Source organism: Grus americana, chromosome 3 (assembly GCF_028858705.1).
Source record: "Grus americana isolate bGruAme1 chromosome 3, bGruAme1.mat, whole genome shotgun sequence".
In the NCBI taxonomy this organism is placed as follows: domain Eukaryota; kingdom Metazoa; phylum Chordata; class Aves; order Gruiformes; family Gruidae; genus Grus; species Grus americana.
In genome coordinates, this window is record NC_072854.1 from 62040479 (window position 1) to 62061563 (window position 21085).

The following is a 21085-nucleotide window of genomic DNA, read 5'->3' on the forward strand; positions in this document are numbered from 1 at the left end:
GAAAAGCCATACACTTTGCAATATTTACACAGTTTAAGAGCTCAGTTTTTCTGTTTGAACACTGCACTAATGTATTTTTCTATCTAGCTGTTTAAATTACTCCCATTTTGGAATGCGGCTCTCCTTGTGAGGCTTCTAGAAGGGTCCTGCCTGGACAGCCGGTGCTTCTCCTCTTCCCCTGTCCTGCTGCATCTGGTGGCTGAGGGGCAGACCACGAGGCTTGGCCGCAGATGGGGCCACCGTGCCTGAGGCTACAGCAGATGTCAGCCCACCGCGTTACAACCGTCAAAGCACGAGCTACAGGCACTAAGGCAGAGAGGAGAGGCGGCAGTCTGTGAGTTTGAAACTTACTGCGTGAAACCTGCCGGTTTTGTACAAAGCATGAGAGGAAGATTTGCAAATTGTGCTCATTGGTGGCAAGATGAATAGACATAGGTTTACCGGTGAAAAAGATCCTTTCGTCATGCTGGAGTGCAAGTTTTAAGGGAAGTTAAAACATATGAAATCACCCACTGGAGACTCATTTGTTTTGAAAAAGATAGCCATCTGGGAATTGCTTAATAAGGTCACTAATTAAATGTGTTGATAAGGAATTTAACAATACCCTTTGCACTTCATTTACGTGATGACACTTTGAGGTTGCAGTAAGGCACATTCTGCTTCACCAGACCTAACTCATAATCTGATAGGACAACAGCATGAGGCATTTTTCTTCTGATCTCCTAATTTATCAAAATCTTGGGTTCAGAGTCCCTGCAGCATCATTAACACATCTAATTTGTCCATCCCCTTTACAGTGAGAAATAGCTTTGTGCTGCTTGTGATTAGAGCTAATGAGAGAAAGTAACCTGGGACTTCATTAAAGTTCCTCTGCTAGAGAAGACACTCTGTAAACAGAAGGCAAGGAGGCTCTTTGGGAAGGTGCCACCTTTAGGTAATAGGACACCAGAGGAAAAAGTTATTTCTGAAACTTTCTGAGCTGGGCCATGCACAAAGCTGACTTACACTTGTAGGTTATTAAGAAGAAGGAGAACTGCCTCCTAGGTGTGGATGAAGGTCACCAGCAGTCTGTGTGTGGAAGCCCCTTGTTACTTCTGCAGAGAATAAATATTGGTGACACCTTGGCTAGACTAGCTTGCAGGAGAGTTCTTGGTCTATACACTGAAAAATTCTTCTCCTATTTTTCCCATTTACACTAAATAGATTGTGGTGATCTTGTGCAGCCATGATGTTGGGATGCCTCTCTACTGGTTATGGCTGGGATAGAGTTAATTTTCTTCATAGTACCTTGTACGGTGCTGTGTTTTGGATTTGTGCTGAAAACAGTGTTGATAACAAGCCCCTGGTTTAGCTATTGCTGAGCAGTGTTTGCACAGCCTCAAGACATTCTCTGCAAGTAGGCTGGGGGTGCGCAAGGGGTTGGGAGGGAGCGGGCAGCTGGGTGGGGCTGAGCTACCTGCTGGGATTAAACCATGACACCCTCCAAACTTCTGCACAGCATACATGGGATGGCTGGGACTCCTCTGACCCAAGGTCTCCCCTATCTGCCCTCCCTGGCATCTCCTCAGGATGACCTACCAGCTGCTGACAATTTTTGACCTGCTCTCCTCCTGATGTGCTCCAGGGCAGGACATAGGGAACTGTGTGTGCGTCTGGGACTTCACAATCCACCGTTCCACCACCATCTCCCAGCTGCAGCTATTCAGGCAAATCTTCAGTAGTAGCTCCATGGATCACTGCCTAGATCTAAAATCTCATTTCAGAGCTCTTACTAGTCAAGAGTTGCTCCTGAGTAGACATCTAACTGCTAGTTCCAGAAAACTGACCTTTGACACAAGCATTTTTGGAGTCCCAGGATCCTCCCAACTTTTCCATAGTGTGGGATTCAGCTATCTGAATGATAGCTGAATGATCTGAGTGATCCTTATCTCACTTACCTAAAAATTATGTCTAAAATCATCAAAGCATCTATTTCAGTGACTGGAAGATCCCTCTTGGTAGTAAGAGAAAGAACATCTGCAGGAGCAATTCATCTTACCTAAAAATCAACAAGCTGATGAGATATAACACGCTGTGAAGGTGGCTGTTTTTCTACAGTGAGTATAAAGAGAACTACTAATGACTAGAGCAGATGTAGTGCCTAACTTCTAGATGTCTAAATTTAGGTTAGATGGCTATCAGCCTTCAGGAGTGTGGGTCTCTTTTTTATGGTTTTAGGCCGATTAGCTTTTCACGAGGCTCTAGGCACAGATTGCAGAGGCGTGTGCTCTATTTGAACTAGAGGCTATCCCACAAGCAAGATGGGATCATATTAATTCACAAACTCCTCCTGCAACCAGAAAATAATACCAGAAAGATGCCAGAACAAGTTATGAAGAGAGACTGACCAGCTGTGAACTCTGGTAGAGCTGAAATTCTCTGGAAAGACAGTAATGTTTCCAGATTTTCAGGGAGACAGACAGTGGATGAGGGAGAAGAAACAACTTCTCCATTGACTTCCTGAAGGGACTATGTTAATATGTGCTGAACTTACTAAATATACTAAAAAAGCCTCAGATGGGCAACATTCCTCATAGGTAAAGATCACTTTCCTTCAATCTACAACACCACCAGAAGAAAGGAGGTATCACCTGGCAGCACTTCAGAAACTGCTATTTCAAGAGATATCAAGATGTCCAAGTGATCACGCAGTTCATTTCAGAAGTTAACACCGAGCATGAGAAAATTAACTGCATCAGGCCAGTGTTACTGGGGATGAAGGAAGAAAAGAATTACCCATTAATTTATCAGAAAGATAGATTTTTTTAATCTTAGCTTACTTTATTTCTGTGAGATAAAGTATTAAAGTAGTCATATTGTCACTAACAAGGATTATCTTCCACAGTGCAAGTGCTGATGTGGTGTATATTTCATTGTTCCTTTCTTATGTCATTTTGGAGAGTGCAAACTTACAAGATGGCAATGAAACAGTAGAAGAGACTATCTCAATCCTGATATTATGCTCTGCTGAAATGTAGCATCATTCAACTTTTATGGTCTACAGCGTAGAGTGCTTCAGTGCTCTACAAAGCACAGAAAAGAAAGATAAACTATGCATATGATGTGCATTTATACAAGTAACATGAATGGAGGACATCATTTACTGTTGAGCATAGCTCTTACTTCGGTACAGAGTCATCAATTTCTGTCCATAGTCTTCTCGGGTACTAATCCTTTCCTGTCCATTCCCAGCACTAGTCCTTCACAGTCCAACCAGATGTCACAGGATCAGGCCAGAGGTATTATTTCCTTCTGTTTGGGGATATGTTAACTCTAGAAAAGCCAGGTCATAGATTAAAAAAATTACAGTCTGTGGGTCTTCTTCAGCTGGTGACCATGCGCCTTACTCGCCTGTCCTTTGTGCCCCGATCTGGGTGTCCTGAGAAGCTGCCCACAGATGTAACCTTGACAGCCTGCTCACCCAGGTGCCGTCCCCCCAACCACTCCTATAGCCCTTCTTCTGCCACTCCTGGTGCTTCCACATCCACCTTGCCCCATTCACCCTCCATTCAGGTCAACCATAGCATTTCTTCACAATTCTCTATATACTTTCCTCATCTGCTGTCACAGCATTGCCATCAGACAAAATAACAATACGTCCAAGCTAAAAAAAAGTTCTGTAAAATGCAAATTGGCAAATATTTTACATTGAAACATTCATTAGACAAGCATAATTTTCTGGCATTGTCAGGTTCAATGTTGCTTTTTGCTATTGCTTTTCATTCCATACATTGTATTTTTCCTTGTCTTTGATTAATTAAACATGCTTTTGATCTCATTGATCAGCAAAGCCTTTAAGTGACAAACCCATAAGTGAAAAGCACTAACTGAAATGGAAACAGAAGGAGCAGCATGACTTTCCTCTGTCCCATCTTCCCTCCACAGAGAGTGCTGGTATGGCTGGTTATGGGCATTTTGACCTCTGCACAGATACTGAAGGGGAGAGACAAAACTTAAAAGCTTTGGGTTATTACTCAAAGATGTCTAGAAATGCAAAAGGAAAGGCTTTTCTGCTCTTTCTAGAGGACAATAAGCAAACACAAATATTGTAATATAAGCACTCCTTGTTCAAGAAATTAACCTACTGTATTGGAATAATTTCTTAATCATTAAGAGCAGGGATATAAGCTGCTGTAAGTTTTTTTAAACTTAAGCCTTGCTCTCCTGTGCATTGCATATAAATAGCTATAATCAAAACACCACACACAATTCCCAATCTGGAATGAAAGAAGACATAAAGCGCAATAGTTGCTCATGTGCTGAAACCAGATTTGGTAAATGACTAAACAAATAGGTGTTTCCTTCATTTTCAGCTCTTACATCCAGGAGTTCAGCCTCCAGACAAAAAGTCAAAGCCATGAATCCAACCATTTAAAGCATGTTACTCTAAAAACAAATGAGTCCTGGACGAGTCCTGTTGAAAAACTTTTCCAAACAGAATCATTTTTAATGCCCGGCGAAACCACATGTAAAAAAATGCATAAACAATTGGGTTAAATGTAGAATTCAAATAACCAAACCAAACCAAAGCATCAATGAGAATAGGAGGTATCACATAATTCATAAATGGATTGGTTGCTGTAAAGAAGAAGAATGGACTCCAGCAGATGAGAAACACTCCCATTATTATGCCTAATGTCTTTGCAGCTTTCCTTTCTCTGCAGAATGAAATGTGGTGCTTCATTTCAAATCGTGTCTTTTTTTTGCTAATTGCATCAATGGATCTTGCTTGCCTCTTGGCTATAAAGTATATTTTCCTGTAGAGGTACAGCATAACAAATCCAGGGATGTAAAAAGACACTATGGAGGCCACAACACCCGAAGTTTCACTAAAAATGACAAAGCATCCTCCTGCACAATGGACATGATTATAAATCTCTTCTGCCCCTCGCAAATTTAGGTCTAGAAAGATCATCCCAAAAGCAAAAGCAGCAGGGACCATCCAACTTATGAATATCATGACCAGGATAACAAAAGTATTTATCTTTGATTTATATCTTAGAGGGTCACACACAGCATAGTAACGGTCGATGGATATGAAGGAAAGATGGAAGATGGAAGCCGTGCTCAGCATAATGTCCGTGCTCGTGTGGATCTTGCAGAAGAGCTCCCCAAAATACCAGCAGTGCTCAACAGAGCGCACCATGCTGCAAGGCATGATGAGGAATCCCAGCAGAAAGTCTACTGTAGCCATGGAAAGTATCAGGAAATTGGTAGGCGTATGGAGCTGCTTGAAATGTGATATTGAGATGATAACCGTCAAATTTCCAACCACTGTGGCCAGAATAATGCAAACCATGAAGATATACATGGAAACACGGATACTGTTTGACCAGCTGCTCCTTATGCAAGAGCCATTTACAGATTCACAGCACAGTTGCATCCTTACTGAGGTCTCAAATTCACGTAGTTATGCAGCACAGGTACCGTTTTTCCTAATGCTGAAATACATTTACAACTGTTCTTTTCTCTTCTGTACGGAGAGAGCTGCAGGGAGAGAAAAAAAGGGCAGTTGTGAAAACCTTCATTTATTTGGATGTGTAGGAAATTCACATTTCATTATTTATGAAGGATTAAACTATTTCGTAATTATATTTTTAACAGAATGACACTTTTATCATTAGACTTCCCTTGAAATGGGAATCTCATTTGATGAAATAAACTGTATAATGGGGTGTCCTCCCACCGGAACAGCAGTGGCTCCCAGAGGCCTGCACTGGGCGATGTCTTGTCTAGTGGGCAGATGAGAAGTCTTTTTTGTTATTTTCTGTTTAAACAGCCATCTTCATCAAAATTGCTTGGAGTCCTGTATCTCTCACTTTGCTCTTGAAAATCAGTAATTTTAGATTCTGAAGCTCCCTCAACTTACCTTTTTTTATACATAAGTCTAGGATCCACAAGTCTAAACCAGAAGGCTGAAGCTGAGGAGCCCTCGCTGAGCCCCCCTCTCCTGCAGCCCCGTCCCGATAGCGACAGCTGAGCCCGCTGCGCAGCCTGGCCAAACCAGAGAGTTTCCACCAGCCCTCGGCTTCCAGGCAGATGGCACTGCCTCACCAAATCAAGTCTTACTGCAGAATTCTGGTAGGCTCCACCTGTAAACGGAGATGTAAGGAAAAGGTCTAAGAGGAGAAAAAAACCCTCTTCTGCCCTTTTGCTGACAAAATATAATGGAAGAGCCTGACTGATCTGAAGAAGCATCCTACCTTTTCTGTCGGGCTCTAGTTTATTTCAGTGCTAGTAGTTTAGCATTGTTATGTGTATTTATTATGTTTATACTGTTTTTAGCCAAGGCACAAACATGGAGAGATATGTCTTCTGAACGTTGGTTCAGTCTGCATCTGAGGACACAAATACCGCTGTATGCACTAGCACGTCCCTTTTGTGAGTCTCTCTTTTTACGAAAGCATTTAATGAAAGTACTTGAGCACTTGACAAGCAATATTCATTGTTGAAAGATCTGGTTTTCCTTTAATTAACAGAAAAATAGTATTATTGTGAAAAATAAATAACATCAGCACCTGCTATTCACTACCATTATCGTTATGGTATAATATGGTAGTTTAAGTCGGAAAAATACTGACATGGCAATTCAGCCCGCACTAATTTAACCCCTTTGCTTCAGGACTTTGCTGCTTCTAGTTATTCTGAAGAGAACATACAGAATAATTATTTTTTTCCCATATCAAAACAAATGTTATTACAAGCATACCACGCATTAGAAGCTAAATGGAAGCTGAATATAGATGATAAACTGTAGCTTGTGAAACCCTGGCAGCTACCACTAACAGCCTGTGTTATACAGAGGGATTTTCAAGTCGTGCCAGGCAGTGGCACCCGAGTGTCAGGGACAAGGTGCATCCAGAGGCACTCTCAGGAAAACAGGACACATGGAATCCGAGTACATTTATTTACTCTTTTGGGTGCTTCTTGTTTCCCCTTTTTTCTGCCTGCTAATGTTTAACAACATCTCTGCTCTTTTCCACCTTACTTTATCTATGACTCCATCTATTTTTTCCTTCACTTTTGGTCTGTCTCTTCATGTTTCTTTTCCTGCCTATCATTCCTTCTTTCGGTGCATTTACACCCAAGACAGAGAAAGCACAGCCAGATGGATCTTTAGTAACCCAAATTACCAATTTTCACAGCAGAAAGAATGAAACACCAAATTAACTGTATATGCTAAAGATAATTATAAAAGTTTTAAGGACATTCAGGTTATAAATGTGTCACATAGATTTTGATCTTCATTTATTTTATGTGTAAATAAAGTAAACAAATATGGTAAAACAGGCTATAAAGACAACCAAAAAGAATTTAAGGTGCTATCTCTAATTTTCTATTTGAAAAAGGAATAACTTACCTATTGTTCTCTGACAGGGAAATCATTTAGCCTGAAGAAATAATATCTCTCTTGGAAACTCCTTTTCCTTAAAAAAAAATCTTATTTTCAGGGGATTTTGTTTTTTCATTAAACAGAAAGAAGAAACTCCAACCTCCAACTAAAATATTGAGCATACTGAGATCAAGTGTGTGGCTTTGCATGAAATGAAAACAAAATAAATCAAAACTCATGTGCCAAACTGTCCAAATAAGCTGAACACTGAAGAAGTTTTCAACAAGAAAGCAGAACACTTCTCTTCCATAATTAATTACAAATTTTAAAATTCAATAAAATGCAAATTAAAAACCTGTCCTCCTACCTTTCTCCCCGCACGCTGGGTAGAAGTCTGCTCTTGATGCTCATTTGTTTTCTGTTGATTGAGTGACACCCCTTCCTTTTAAAGACCATCTCAAAAGACAGCTGAGCCTCTTCACCATCATAACAGTTCTGGATAATACAGATTTTGAGAGGACAAGCACTTAATCCACAGCTGGAGCAGCCTCCAGAAGTCCCAGCACATTGCTGGAGGACATTGGGTGCAATGAATAGAGTTCTTGGCCCCTCCTCTGAGGAGAAGCTGTTAATGGGAATAGTAGCTCAAACTGTTTATTTTGTCACCCACTTAAGAACAAAATTATGGCTGTAACACTCATATTTGTTTAATAGGCCTTATTTATAGGTAAACTGAACTCATTTGAAGTATGTTTACTTCTCTGATTGAACGCTGTGCTCACATTGTGAGCAGCCCGAGATTATCTCGGTGCAGAACAAAAACCACCATGTAGTTGCCCTTCTGTACGCTTCTAAAAAACAGCAAAATACGTAAGTATAGGTAGTTTACAGCAGCGTGTAAGATTTCCTTGAAAAGGTATATTGTGTACAGAGTGACATGATGTGTATTTATCAGCCTAGTTCTGATTACTCTACTGAACAAGCAGGCTTAATCTAACGGCCTAATCAGTTAACAGCTATTTGCAAGGTACAGCTACTAAAAAGGTGTTTAAAGTAAACACCTATTATTGGCTGTACTGGAGTCACAGAGAAGGAGCATCAATTTTTTTGCTCAACAAAGGACTATGCAGCCCTTTAAAACAGTGATACTGCTGAACATAAAAGACTGTTGATATCGTGACCATCAGCTAAAGCCCAGTTATGCCGGGTGCCTCAGGGACATACGCAACAAGGTAGAGTAAGATACTACTTCTTGCAAACTCTGCTGCATGACCTGGGTTAACCGCTTCATTATATTATGTGCACAAAAATCTAAATGAATGCAAACAACTCAGTTCTTTTATTTTTCCTGAGGCTGCACTCATAAAAGGACTGAGGTGTTGCAATGCAAAGTTCTCCTTGCTATGGGAAGAGAGTTTGCAAACTAAAACAAGTGCAGAAACAACCGTCAGGCTGAGTGAGAAACCACTTGGGAGGGTCAAGACGATATGTTGAGGAGAGGAGTCAGGTCCAATTGCTCAGAGCTGGGCAAAGCAATGTTACGCACCCAAATACTGGTCTCTGAGAGAGGCCTTCACCCTTTTGAGATTCATAGCTGTGGGCCATCCTTGGAGCCAGGTGCTTCTCTTTGAGGAGTGAAGGTTTAGGCCTTGGTAATTACCATCCTAACACATACGTATTATAGGAAGGTAAAGTTTAGGGGAACAAACCCATGGTGCCTTACTCTGTGCAATACTCATAGTTCTAAAGAAGTCTGGTGGCCAGCTCATTATGGGGACTTAGCCAAAGGACATCTATGCATGCATACACTCTGGTCTCCTGCAGCCCCTCTCCTTCAAGAGATGCAGTGGCCAAAACTCAAGAGGATGATCTGGAGAGGCAGCTCTGCTTGAAATGCTTGTTTCAGAAGCAGCTACCCAGCAGCTACCAGCCAGGGGACCCTCTGGGGCTGGGGAGCCTCCCCCTGCCCTGAGCTGCCCTGCTCCACTGCGGACGGGCGGCAGCCACCAGCCGTGAGGTCTGGGCTTTCGCTTTGCCTTCGTTCACGACCAGACTTTGAGTCCGGTCTGGGAACGTTTCCCTCCAGTTCCTGACTTGCAATAAAATGCAAGAACAACTTGCCATTCTTCCTGTCATGTGCGACGTTTCTCCAGGAGGCAATCTGCTTCTTTTTAAACCTGCTGAGGACTTTGGAAGGGTTAGGAGTTGTCAGGAAGATGAAATAAAATGAAAAGTCAAAACCTGATGATGCAAAACAATATGTTGTAGGGTATGATATATTTTTCAGATGGCTATATGACGATCGTGTCTTGTCTGCCTGCTCTGTGCCTGCACTCGTACTCTTATCACTGGAATATGCTGTTGGAAGGAAGTTCCCATGACAGATGTGAGAGCAGCCGTTCCTAGTGCAGGTCCCAGGGGCAAGCCATGTTTGCTCTTCAGCTGGCTACCAGCAGTGCCTATACACTTTAAAATAGTTAAATGTATTTTAAAAAGAAAAATTACAGGAGAGCACAGCAGGATGTCTCTGCATAGACTATTTTCGGAGATGCCCTTCACTCTTCTACCAAATACCAACCCACAGGCATTGCACATAGCATTCATTATCTCTGGATGCACCAGCTTGCACTGCAGGACCCATACACATCGGAAAGAACCACAGACCTAGAGGAAGCTGAGAGTATGGGAAGGGTGGTATTTAAATGGTATGTTTACTGAAATGAATGTAAAGTGGCAGTTTATAAGATATCAAGATAATTAAGTAATTAAGCAGGCCAAATTGTCAACTGATGTAGAGCAATGAGGAACGCTTTGGTAACAAGCTTTCATGCTGTTGGTGCAGATGCTTCAAACAGGCATTTTCTTGCAGCTTAATGCTGATGTGGATCATGAAAATATTCTCAAACTTGCTGTTTATAATATCAAAGAGAAATATGTCAAGCGCTATTTTTGGGAGACCTCAGAGCACTTACAAATAGTCAGTGTTCAACAGTCTTTTGAGTTTGTAATATAGTAAAGCAGTTATACATCAAAGTTCAAAGTAAAAACTTGTCTACAAAATTGTTGCTGTGACTTTCTTTTCTGCAACAATTAGTTTTCAGATTTTTGGAAAACTAAGAAAAAGAGATGTTGTCACAGTGTCTGGTATACCTTGGGTCATCTACACTTCTTGTTTGTTTGTTTTTCAAACATAAAATAGTGGAAAAAAACAGAAAACAGCCCAGAAGGGAATGGAAATAGCAATTTTGCCAGACACCAAACCCATGTGAACAACGTGTTAAAAAATGATTCTGTCCTTCTTAGGCAAGGCTGTGAAAGGGGCACTGGAAATAAGAAGGAACAGAACAGGGCTGAGGAATGAGAACTATTACCATGAAAAAAAATACAAGCCAGAACAGCACTGATTTCTACTGCGATTCTTTTAGCCTGCATTTAGCTATGGGTACAGTTTGGTCATTTGGCAGAAAATATAATTTTGCAGTATCCATTAGACAAAGGAAAGTTTCTCATTTTCATATGGTTCATTTTAAAAACTGGCTCTCTGCAAGGGGAGCTATGGATTTAAAACTCCTGAAGGCTCTAAGGTGGCCCCATGGTTGGAGAGGAATTTTGAAAGTATATTAACTCCACTCACCATTTATGCAGTCCTCAGGAAAAAAAAGCACAGCATTGACAAAAATTATCTTCTTAAGTTTCCATTCATATGTTTGAAATCTGGAGGAAGATGCACAAATTCCCAATAAGTTATTAGTTCAAAATAAGTATGTCATTATATGGTTAAATGAGAAGATGTCCTAAATACTAATCTGAATGCTATTACTGCAAACCTGGTGCAATTCCACTGAAGACAATCTGAAATTAGCCTAGATTTACACCAGGGGAATTTAAAGAAGAACGGATATGATTGACCTCTAGATCTTTTCCCATGGTTTATATCCTTACTTTTCAGTGAAGACCATCATTTTTGCATGCCAAGTAAAAATAGCTGTTTATACAGAGTAATGCAATGTTTGTGCTCTTTCTCAAAGCGTAGTGCTTAAGATGAGGACTATAAATCCAAACCTCAAGATAAATGCAAATCTCTGAAATGCACAGAGGAATAAGAGATTCCAAGAAAATAATGTTTTTACAGCAAAGCAAAACATGCCCATCCAAAGCCAAGAAACTATCTCTGCACGGGGTGGGGGGGGACATGTTCTACATATTTGATAGCCCTGCTAAGTAATGCCATGATGCGGTCCATCGCCTCCGCTTGGTCGCAAAAGCTGCTCCGGCAGACAGCAGTGCCAGGGCTCCCCAGAGGGCAGGAGCAGCCCCTCGCTTCTCTCCCCGGTGGGGCGAGCGAACCCCCCCAGCCACAGTGGGGTGCAGAGCAGAGACACCCACACAGCGGGGCAGTTCCCATGTGCCTCTCCAGTTCTTCTGTCCACCCACCAAACCCACGGGAGTGAATTTAGGACTGTGGCTGGTTTGTAGATATTCGGTGGCCTCCGAACACCACCTCCGATATGAAGGTGAATGCGGAGGAGGGAGGCAGTGAGCAGTAAGCAGGTACAATCCCAGCTTTGTCATTCTGCATCCTCATGGCCCAGGAATAACTTCACAGAAAGTAAGGAGCCTTACTCTGAATTCATAGCTGTGTCTGAAAAGAATTTTGCCCCCTACCTATGCTCCTCTTTCAGCTACTGGGAATTAATAGCTTTTTAAATCATCCTGTCGGCCACCAGCAAAACCTCATTGCTGTTGGTTCTGTTGCTGTTTGCTACGGAAAGAACACGGTGATCTGTGCAAAATAATGACTATTAGCTTCAGTGCTAGCCATAGAAGATTCATCTTTGAAACAAAATAATATCCCAGCCTAGCATATTAGCAGCTCACCGTATTTCAGACTGCATGACACGGAGACGGTACCTGTTCAGGAGTTATTTCCTCATCACGAACCAGCGCAGCCTGCGGATACAGCGTGATAGTGAATCATCCCACACGCATCCCACAGCCGAGCAGCTGCACGCTTGGTCTGACTCTGGTTTACAGCCTGCTGGAAAAATCTTATCAACAGGATGACGTCAATATTAAATATTCAGAGAACATAAGTAGATAATAAATCTATTCTGACACAAGCCACTAGTATATGCAAAGATGACTGCATGTGAATTAAGTTAAAGCCAGCCTTATGGAAAGAAGCATACAAAATAATGATAAATGTTTATTATGGCCAAAGTACAGATGGAGCTAACAGCACTGAGCTGGTTTTAAGAGAGCCCGATGTTTCTTGCCCTCCTTTCAATTTTGCATAATGTTGCCAAACTTTAGCAATTTCAGTTATCTTTGAAAATTTGATTTGTGTATCCTAGACTGGATATTTTCAAAAAAACTCCACCCATAATACTTCAACAGCATCTGAGAACAATACTGATTAAAAAGAGAACTGTTTCCTCCTTATTAAAAAATTCTGCTTGTCTTTTATTTACAATGCTCTGGTGTTTATATGCTTTGTAGCAGGGACTTAAGAAGTGTCGATTGCCTATTTGTATATCTTTTACCATACCAGAGGAACTATACCTAAATATGGCCAAATTACAAATCAGCAGTGGCCAAACTGCAACTTGTTGCTTTTTAAAGCACAGCTCATTGACCGTCATCCGCATCTTCAAACAGTTAAGAGTTTTAGTATTGCTGTGGGACCCAAGGAGGAGAGTCCTTCCAGAAAGAAGTAATCCCAGGGAGGAGAACTGACCCACTTTGGGTCAGTTTGTGTGCATCGGCTGGTGGGCTGCGCTGGTGGAGAGCTGTGCCTTTCAACTCCTGCTCCCCTGGGGTTTCTCTGAGCCCTGAGCGGGACCTGCGTGGCTCAAGCTGCAGCTTCTCCCTGGGAATTTGGGATTGGGGTGGGCTTGGGAAATAGGAAGGTATTGCCCTGGCAAGGTGACACAGGGGACATGGGGCTGAACAAGAGGGAGGACCTTTGGTGAAATGAAGGTCTTGAACTGTCACATTCTGGTCTGGAAGTGTGGCTACTCTGACGGAAGCCACTGAAACCTAAAATTGCCAATATAGGCTTATATGTCAGTAAACAAACTGCTGGAGCCTCCCTTTTCACGCATTACTCTCTTGCCTTTCACAAACGCTGCATTTGGCTACAATAGGCGCATGCTGTTTTCCTAGAAATATTTAACATGCTTGATTGTTTCTAATTGCCATTTGCAAGTCCAACTGACTGCAGATGCCAGTGCTGCTGCACTGGGGGCCGTTTTTAAGGGGGAGACCTGCCGGTGCCATTCTTTGCTTCCACAGTTGTTTGCTGCTGCAGGAAGCAGCAGTGCTGTGCATGAGCGTCGCTGGTATCGTGATGCTGCAGGAACAGCAACTCAAGTAGTGCAGAAAGTACCAGCGTCGGAGGCTGTGCCCTTTCGTGCCCACCTTCCGCTGCCCAGTCTCAGGAAGACATGCATGGGCAGCCTGATTTTTCAGCAAGGAGCTTCATTTATCTTGTCAGTAGCTGCTGTATGTCATTTCAATGTGCTTTTTGGATCACCGAAGGGGAGGTAAGGGTGCATTGGAGTCAGTTTGAATTGGATTCATTATTTGTTGTCACGTCCCTGCTTGCTAGACATCTCCTACACAATACCTGTGAGACTGAAAGGGAACAGATGGCAGCAACTGGAGGTTTACCTGGTTAAATGTGCCTCTACCAGCCTGCATAACTTTTTGTCTGTGCAGGTGAGGGTTGGTGAAGAGAAACTAAATCTCTCCCTCTTTTCTCCTCCCCCTCCCCTCTTCCTCCCTGTGTAGTCCATTTTGTTCTTATCTGCAACTGTTGCTGCTTCTTCCTTCTGTGCCTTGCATGCCTTCTTGCCCTAGCTGCCCGTGCGGACTAATGCCCTAAATAGATCCCCTTACACAGGTCCCTTTCCTCCTTTCCCTCGTTCTAACATGCTGTATATGCATCTGTTACTACACGATATTAGGTGGGTCATTTTATACCACAGGTTTTGAAGCTTTCGCTGAACGTGTGCTCCTCATTTTCTGGGTGCATGCCAGGGCTTGATTTTCACAGGTAGTCAGCACTTGCAGCTGAAGCCAGTGGCAATCATTTTTTTACTATATACAGCAATTTTTATTAATATGAAATATTCTGGCATCTAAAGTTAGCTGCCTAAATTAGTGTCTATTGCAAACATCAGTTTCTTTGCACTTCATCTCCTCATCTGCATTATAGGATAAAAATTACTCCTAGCTTCATGGAAGTGCTGTGATTGCAAATGTTCATAAGACATCAAGATATTATCTAATGATGAGCCTTGGCAAATCAAGGAGGGGTACGGGTCACATTCTTAGTGACAGAAGAGCAACAATCTGTAAGAAAAGACTCAGCAGAAAACAACTGGCATTGTAAGATTCCCTTGGCAAACCACAAGAGTGGTTACATTAAGTGTTGCATGACCCTCAAATGCAAGAGGTTTTGTGCCTGCTTTTTGTTTAGTCTAATGCTGAACTTGGAAGAATCCCTGCAAAGAGAGGCTAATGTTAACGTGAATAAACAACCTAAAATGCCTAGTGTAACATTACAGATAGGCTTGGAAACTCTTCAACAAAATGAATGTTTGAGCCTGTTGCTAGGTAATCATGATTGATCAACCTTTAGCTTTTTTTTTTTTAATAGCTCTGGTCCATATACATACAGCCACCTGATACTCTTGGGGTATAGCTAAATGACATCTGTTATGAAAGGCACCACACATGTATTTTTACCCACACCTGCCAAAGCTTTTTGTCTTTCAGTCTAGCTACCAGGAAGTACATCACTGTCCGTTAATGGCTGCGTTTTTACAGCTTGCTCTTCCCTTTTATATCTCAGTGCCAGATATATTTGATTTCTACTTAGGCAAGCATAATTCTTCTTTTGAACAGTAAGTTTCCATGAATGAATTACACTGTGCTTTCACAATTTGGTTAGGTTAGCTATTGCAGCCAACTCAGCGTGAGAACATCTCTGAGAAAACTGGAGGAGACAACTACTAACCAAGTAGGGAATGGGAAGAAAAGTTTTGTACATTTTTGATCAATTTTTGCACGTTTTGCCAGCTGGGTGACAAACCAAGATACTGGGGATTTTACTGGGCCAGCGCACCTAACTTCTGCCGAGGTGGGATCTATATGGATCATTGTCTCCGTGAACTCTCCTGGGCAGAGCTGATGATTTCCAGCCCCAACCAAACCCAGTCAAGTGGTGTGAGAGCCTCTGTGCACGGCACACTGAAAAAACCCCACAGAATACAACTGATTGAATTCATGACTAAATGCAGAACATCTCTGTTTCTGCAAATGCACAATCATCAGATGTAAACTGACGTACCACCATTGATTTTAACAGTAGTATAGCAAACTCACTGCCCCCATTTGGACCTCAGTGAAAAGAGCAGTAAGTCAAGATTTCTGGCTCCTAGTGGAGACAAAATGAAAAAAGAAAAGAGAGCACTTTAGGTCTTAGATAGCAGCACTTAGCCAGCACAGTAATAAATACTATAGAATACTATACTACTATAGAAAACTTAGGAAAGTCTCTAACAAGTATGGGGGCAGTGTATCCTGAAGAGTCTGTAAGTAACATAGCAATGATATTGGCCTCAAGTTCACTGTACTCTCGTTGCTCAACTTAATGGAGTTGATGCTAAGGCATTAAAACTGCATATCATTATTGTATTTTGCCTAAGATTTTAATAAATTTTGCAGAATGAGGTTTAGATTTTTCCAAAACCTTTCATAAATTTGACATGGATTACTAAGAAAGTATTTCAATGGAGTATTTCACTTACAACATTATAGTAATGAATAGCTACAAGAAACATTTTAATACTTGCAAAGATGGGTGCTACAAGTGCTTCTGTTAATTCTTAATTCTTTTCTAAACTGAAAAAGAAATTAACATATTGTTGTCAATATGCTAAGTTTCTGTGTCACCACGACCGATCATTTCTAGCTGTGTCTGATCCACAGGTAGGCAACACTGGGTAATGCTGTTATGCTCATCCGTGGCTTCAGTAGGAGGTGCTGTTTGCCTACAGTGTCAAGAAGTTAATTTTTAGAAGGTACATTGGAATTATTTCTGTGTTGGTCTCCATGACATCTCATAGTCCATCACAAGCCACAGCATTCCTGTATTAGCTGTGGTGCACCTGTACTGGGTTTGCATGGCAAGGTTTTGGTAGCGGGGGGGATTACAGGGGTGGCTTCTGTGAGAAGCTGCTAGAAGCTCCCCCTGTGTCTGATAGAGCCAATGCCAGCCGGCTCCAAGATGGACCCACCACTGGCCAAAGCCAAGCCCATCAGCACCTCTGTGATAACATATTTAAGAAGGAAAAAAAAAACAGTTAGAGAGCGCTTTTGCAGCCAGAGAGAGGAGTGAGAAGATGTAAGAAACTCTGCAGACACCAAGGTCAGTGCAGAAGGAAGGGGAGGAGGTGCTCCAGGCGCCGGAGCAGAGATCCCCCTGCAGCCCCTGGTGAAGACCATGGTGAAGCAGGCTGTCCCCCTGCAGCCCATGGAGGAAGGATGAGGGGGTGTAGAGATTCCACCTGCAGCCCACGGAGGACCCCACGCCAGAGCAGGTGGAGGCACCTGAAGGAGGCTGCGGCCCGTGGGAAGCCCACGCTGGAGCAAGTTCCTGGCAGGACCTGTGGCCCTGTGGAGAGAGGAGCCCACACCAGGGCAGGTTTGCTGGCAGGACTTGTGACCCCGTGGGGGACCCACGCTGGAGCAGTTTGCTCCTGAAGGTCTGCACCCCGTGGAAGAGACCCACACTGGAGCAGTTTGTGAAGGACTGTAGCCCGTGGGAGAGACTCATGTTGGAGAAGTTCGTGAAGGACTGTCTCCCATGAGAGGGACCCCATGCTGGAGCAGGGGAACGATGAGAGGAGTCCTCCCCCTGAGGATGAAGAAGTGGCAGAAACAACATGTGATCAACTGACCGTAACCCCCATTCCCCGTCCCCCTGTGCCGCTGAGGGGGGGAAGGTTGAAGCCGGGAGTGAAGTTGAGCCCGGGAAGATGGGAGGGGTGGGGGGAGGTGTTTTAAGATTTGATTTTATTTCTCATTCCTCTACTCTGTTTTGCTTGGTAATAAATTAGACGAATTCCCTCTCTAAGTTCAGTCTGTTTTGCTCGTGACGATAATTAGTGAGTGATCTCTCCCTGTCCTTATCTTGACCCATAAGCTTTTCGTTATACTTTTTCTCCCCTGTCTAGTGAACGAGGGGAGTGAGAGAGCGGCTCTGGAGGGCACCTGGCCCCCAGGCAGGGTCAACCCACCACAAGACCTTATAACAATTGCTGCTGTCTTTATTGACATGTGCAAGTTATTTGTCTTTTTCAGCTTTCCTGCCCTGATGGTTGGTGGTGACATTGTAAACACTGTCTGGATGAGGTTGGGTTATAATTTGGTTTTTGGTTCATTAGAAATTTATAAATACTTCAGCTGAAACTCAGGTCATGGTCATTCTGTCTACAACTAACTATATCTGCACTGATTCTGTGTACCTGTGAACAGTGTCCCATACTGCCAGTAATTCATCTATGATAACACAAGTTGTACATAAACATTTACTATTGTATTACTGGGTCTAACAGTTGCACAATCTCTGACTGCACCTCGCTGTTCCACGTCATTTAATGGATAACTTGAGGTTATAATGACGAAAATATGCGTACAAGGACATGGCTGTAGTGTCCTGCTCTCTTTAAGAAAACACAGATTACTGAGATAGATACTTTATTTTTGCTCAAGGTCTGCTTGCTTTAATTCAATATGTACAATAAAGTACATTAGATTTTACTCATAGGTGAAGTTTCCCTAAATTTGTTACCAGTCTTACTTTAGTCAGCCGTAAGGTTTGGATCACAGTTGTTTTAATGCAGTATTTTTCTACATTCATCTGATGCCTTGCATCAATAAAATCTATTAAGGACTTGTTTTTCTTTCCATGTGATCAGAGACACCATGGACAGGTGGGTCTTGTTTGCTTTGGCCAGCATCAAGGTATAAGGAAGAAATACTGACGTGTGAAGAGCAGGCTTTTCCAGCTCAGAAAAGGATGGGGTTCATTAGGATACCATCTGGAATAGCTTTTGAGGTGGGGTCATTGACATGAATTACATATAAATTAATTTGATTCTTCTCCTCTGGCATATCTGTCCCAGAGTCAGTAAACATTCCTGTTCTTTCAGAAACTCAAATTCTGTCCCATGAGGAAAATGTGGGAGAGGCCTTTTTTTTTTCCCCTAAAAATGAACTAACATTCTCTCTTTTCTAACTACCTAGCACGTAGGAAAGTAAGTGCATAGCCTGTTAACTTTCCATGAATTCAACAGAAACTGTTCTAGGTGAATTGGTCACTATCTCTCTGCTTCTGTATTCTAAATGTTTCTGTAATTTGCATCATCTGAAATTGTCATATATTAAAAAAACCCTTACATTTCCTAAAAGTGAACTTCATCTAGTCACTGTGATGTCCGAGTTCCTCAGCCGAAGATCTGGTTGGTTTTTGCACTCCTTCCAAGGAACCCTTACCCAAAAGCAGGGTTCATGGTTCTTGCTCATTAAAATGATGGAGCTATTCTGAGACTGCTGCAACAGTCCATGCAAATTCATCCTCTGCTTGGTTAAATTCTTGCTTTATCATCAGAAATGAGAAAAGGATTAATAAACTCCTAGTGGTCCATCGTATAGCACCTTCGTTACCCTCTCAGGGAGAGGAAAGCTGGGCAGAAAATCCTGAAAACTACAGACCAACCATTCTTCAAATTTGGTTTTAGTGTAATTTTCAAATAGTCCTGGACTTCTACATCCCTAATGGATGAGGTTCAACAGTACTGTCCTGATGTCCTATAAGCTGCTTAACTAGTAATATCAATTGTATCTTGCCCATTTCCAACTCTGACAGCCTAAGGCAGCCAGCTTTGCGTGTGTCTGGGAAGTAGTCCACGCTTCAGAAATGCCAGCAAGCGATATGTGAGAGATTTTTATGTTCAATTATCACAGCCTGAATAGTGACAAGGGAGGACGTGGCGTAAACTCTACCCTTGAATAAAGAGAAAACATTTATTTTAAAATCTAGTTATCTCCCCAGGAGCCCTATCTCCTTAACACTAACTTGGGAGCTTGAATAAACTCTTATTGACTTTTTTTGGTACAGATAGTTTAGGAAAGTTTAATCTGATATATAAAGATAAACCTAGTAATAGTATACTGAATGTCTGCAATTCTGTTCAGTCCATGTCTCCCAACTGTATTCCTCTTCAGCTTCAGAAACATTTTTATAAATCCCACATCCATTTGGAGTGCATGAAATACTTGGGATACCAGCAACCTGCAAAGTATTTGTTTCAAGTGCCACTGATGCATCTGTGAGGCATTTCTTTCTAAAATGTCCCCAGATTCTTCTTTTTGTGGATTAGCATGTAAAGCTATTGATGCCAACAAGTCAAAGAAGATTTTAATCAAGCGATTTGACTGTGACAACAAAAACAAAAGTCAAATTGCGTTCACATGCCACTCCAGCAGCAGTTACTGTTTGGTTTTTTTACTTCCACATGAACAATTCTAGGCCAAGTAATAAAAGCATATTTCACCTGAAGCGCAGCCAAGTGGAGATGGAGCTGAGCGGCAGGGCGTGTGAGGAGGAGGTGCACTGCTGGCTCCACACACAAGCTTGCAGCTCCCGCAGCACCCGTATGGTCAGAGGGCTGCAGGGGCAGCGGCTGTCCCCCGCAGCGGGGCTCCCTCTGTCTTCCAGCCCTACCCTGCTGGAGCCGTGGCCTGATCTATCTCAGGGAGCAACCATGACTGGAACAGAAAGGTAGCAGAGGTACCTCCTCTGGGGTAGAGAGGGAGAAAGCAAAATTCGGGGGCAGCAGGGAGAATCATGTTTTCAAGTTAAAAACCTTTCTAGGATCTTTTTCAGCACTGGGGTTTACATGTCAGGGCAGCTTTTGCCTTTTTTGGAGTGTTTCCTTGACCTCTCCGGGGGCAGACGGCTGAGTGAGCAGCACTGAGGATGGACGGGATGCACCACCACGGGGATCATGCCCAGGGAAAGCTCCTGGCTGCTCTGCTGCAGAGACGCTTCCCACTCTGTGCCTGACTGTGCCGACCCCGGTGCAAACCAACAGACCTGCGTGGTCAATGGGATGACATTGCAGACCATCATAACCAGCATGTGCAGCCTCATTTGCCTTTCCCAAAATGTTGCTTCTCACATGCGAGACAAGGGGGTCCTGGAGTGTATCAGACTGGCTCGGGGAGTGGGGATCAGCTCCCATGCTTCAGCACGGCTGTCTGCAGTTCTGGACCCCATACCCATTACACACCCAACGGCCCCATGAGACTGGTACTGCCATGGGTCAGTCATAATCTCTCTTGACCAAAACTTCCTCTGTGTGATGAAAGACTAGTTTGGTTTACAGCCACAAGTCAGGTGCGAAAAGGGTGAGGTGCTGGACAAGCCACCAGCAAGCGTGACCTCGGGACCCTGCCTGTCTTGAATAACTGCTCCCAAGCGGTACAGTCCCTCCCCTGAGTGTTTTTAATTCCAGGATGAAACAAGTCCTGGAAGGTACCTCCAAACTTGTGGGCTGAGAAGCAGCAGCACATGGGATAACAGAAATCATATGATTTCAGCAACTCCTAGATAACATACATTGGTGTGCGTGGGGTGGG

The 21085-nt window shown here is 42.8% G+C and overlaps 1 protein-coding gene across 3 annotated transcripts; it reads right to left on the minus strand.

Moving 5' to 3' along the window:
- Positions 1–2799: 2799 nt before the first annotated feature.
- TAAR1 (trace amine associated receptor 1) lies at positions 2800–16755 on the minus strand. Of its 3 annotated transcripts, XM_054822461.1 has the most exons (6): positions 12284–16755; positions 11007–11086; positions 7740–7867; positions 7400–7466; positions 5909–6131; positions 2800–5526 (listed from the first exon to the last, which is right to left on the minus strand). In XM_054822461.1, exon 6 carries the CDS (start codon positions 5420–5422, stop codon positions 4421–4423), a length of 1002 nt encoding a protein of 333 aa, XP_054678436.1. In that variant the 5' UTR covers positions 5423–5526; positions 5909–6131; positions 7400–7466; positions 7740–7867; positions 11007–11086; positions 12284–16755; the 3' UTR covers positions 2800–4420. The 3 variants fall into 3 exon arrangements, with proteins under 3 accessions (XP_054678436.1, XP_054678434.1, XP_054678435.1); XM_054822459.1 differs by lacking the exon at positions 7400–7466; XM_054822460.1 differs by lacking the exon at positions 7400–7466 and having other exon boundaries at positions 12251–16755.
- Between the last annotated feature and the right edge of the window lie 4330 nt (positions 16756–21085).

What these genes read in the sequence shown, in the direction of transcription:
- TAAR1 (XM_054822459.1), bottom strand. Translation starts at nt 5,422, where the DNA reads ATGCAACTGTGCTGTGAATCTGTAAATGGCTCTTGCATAAGGAGCAGC.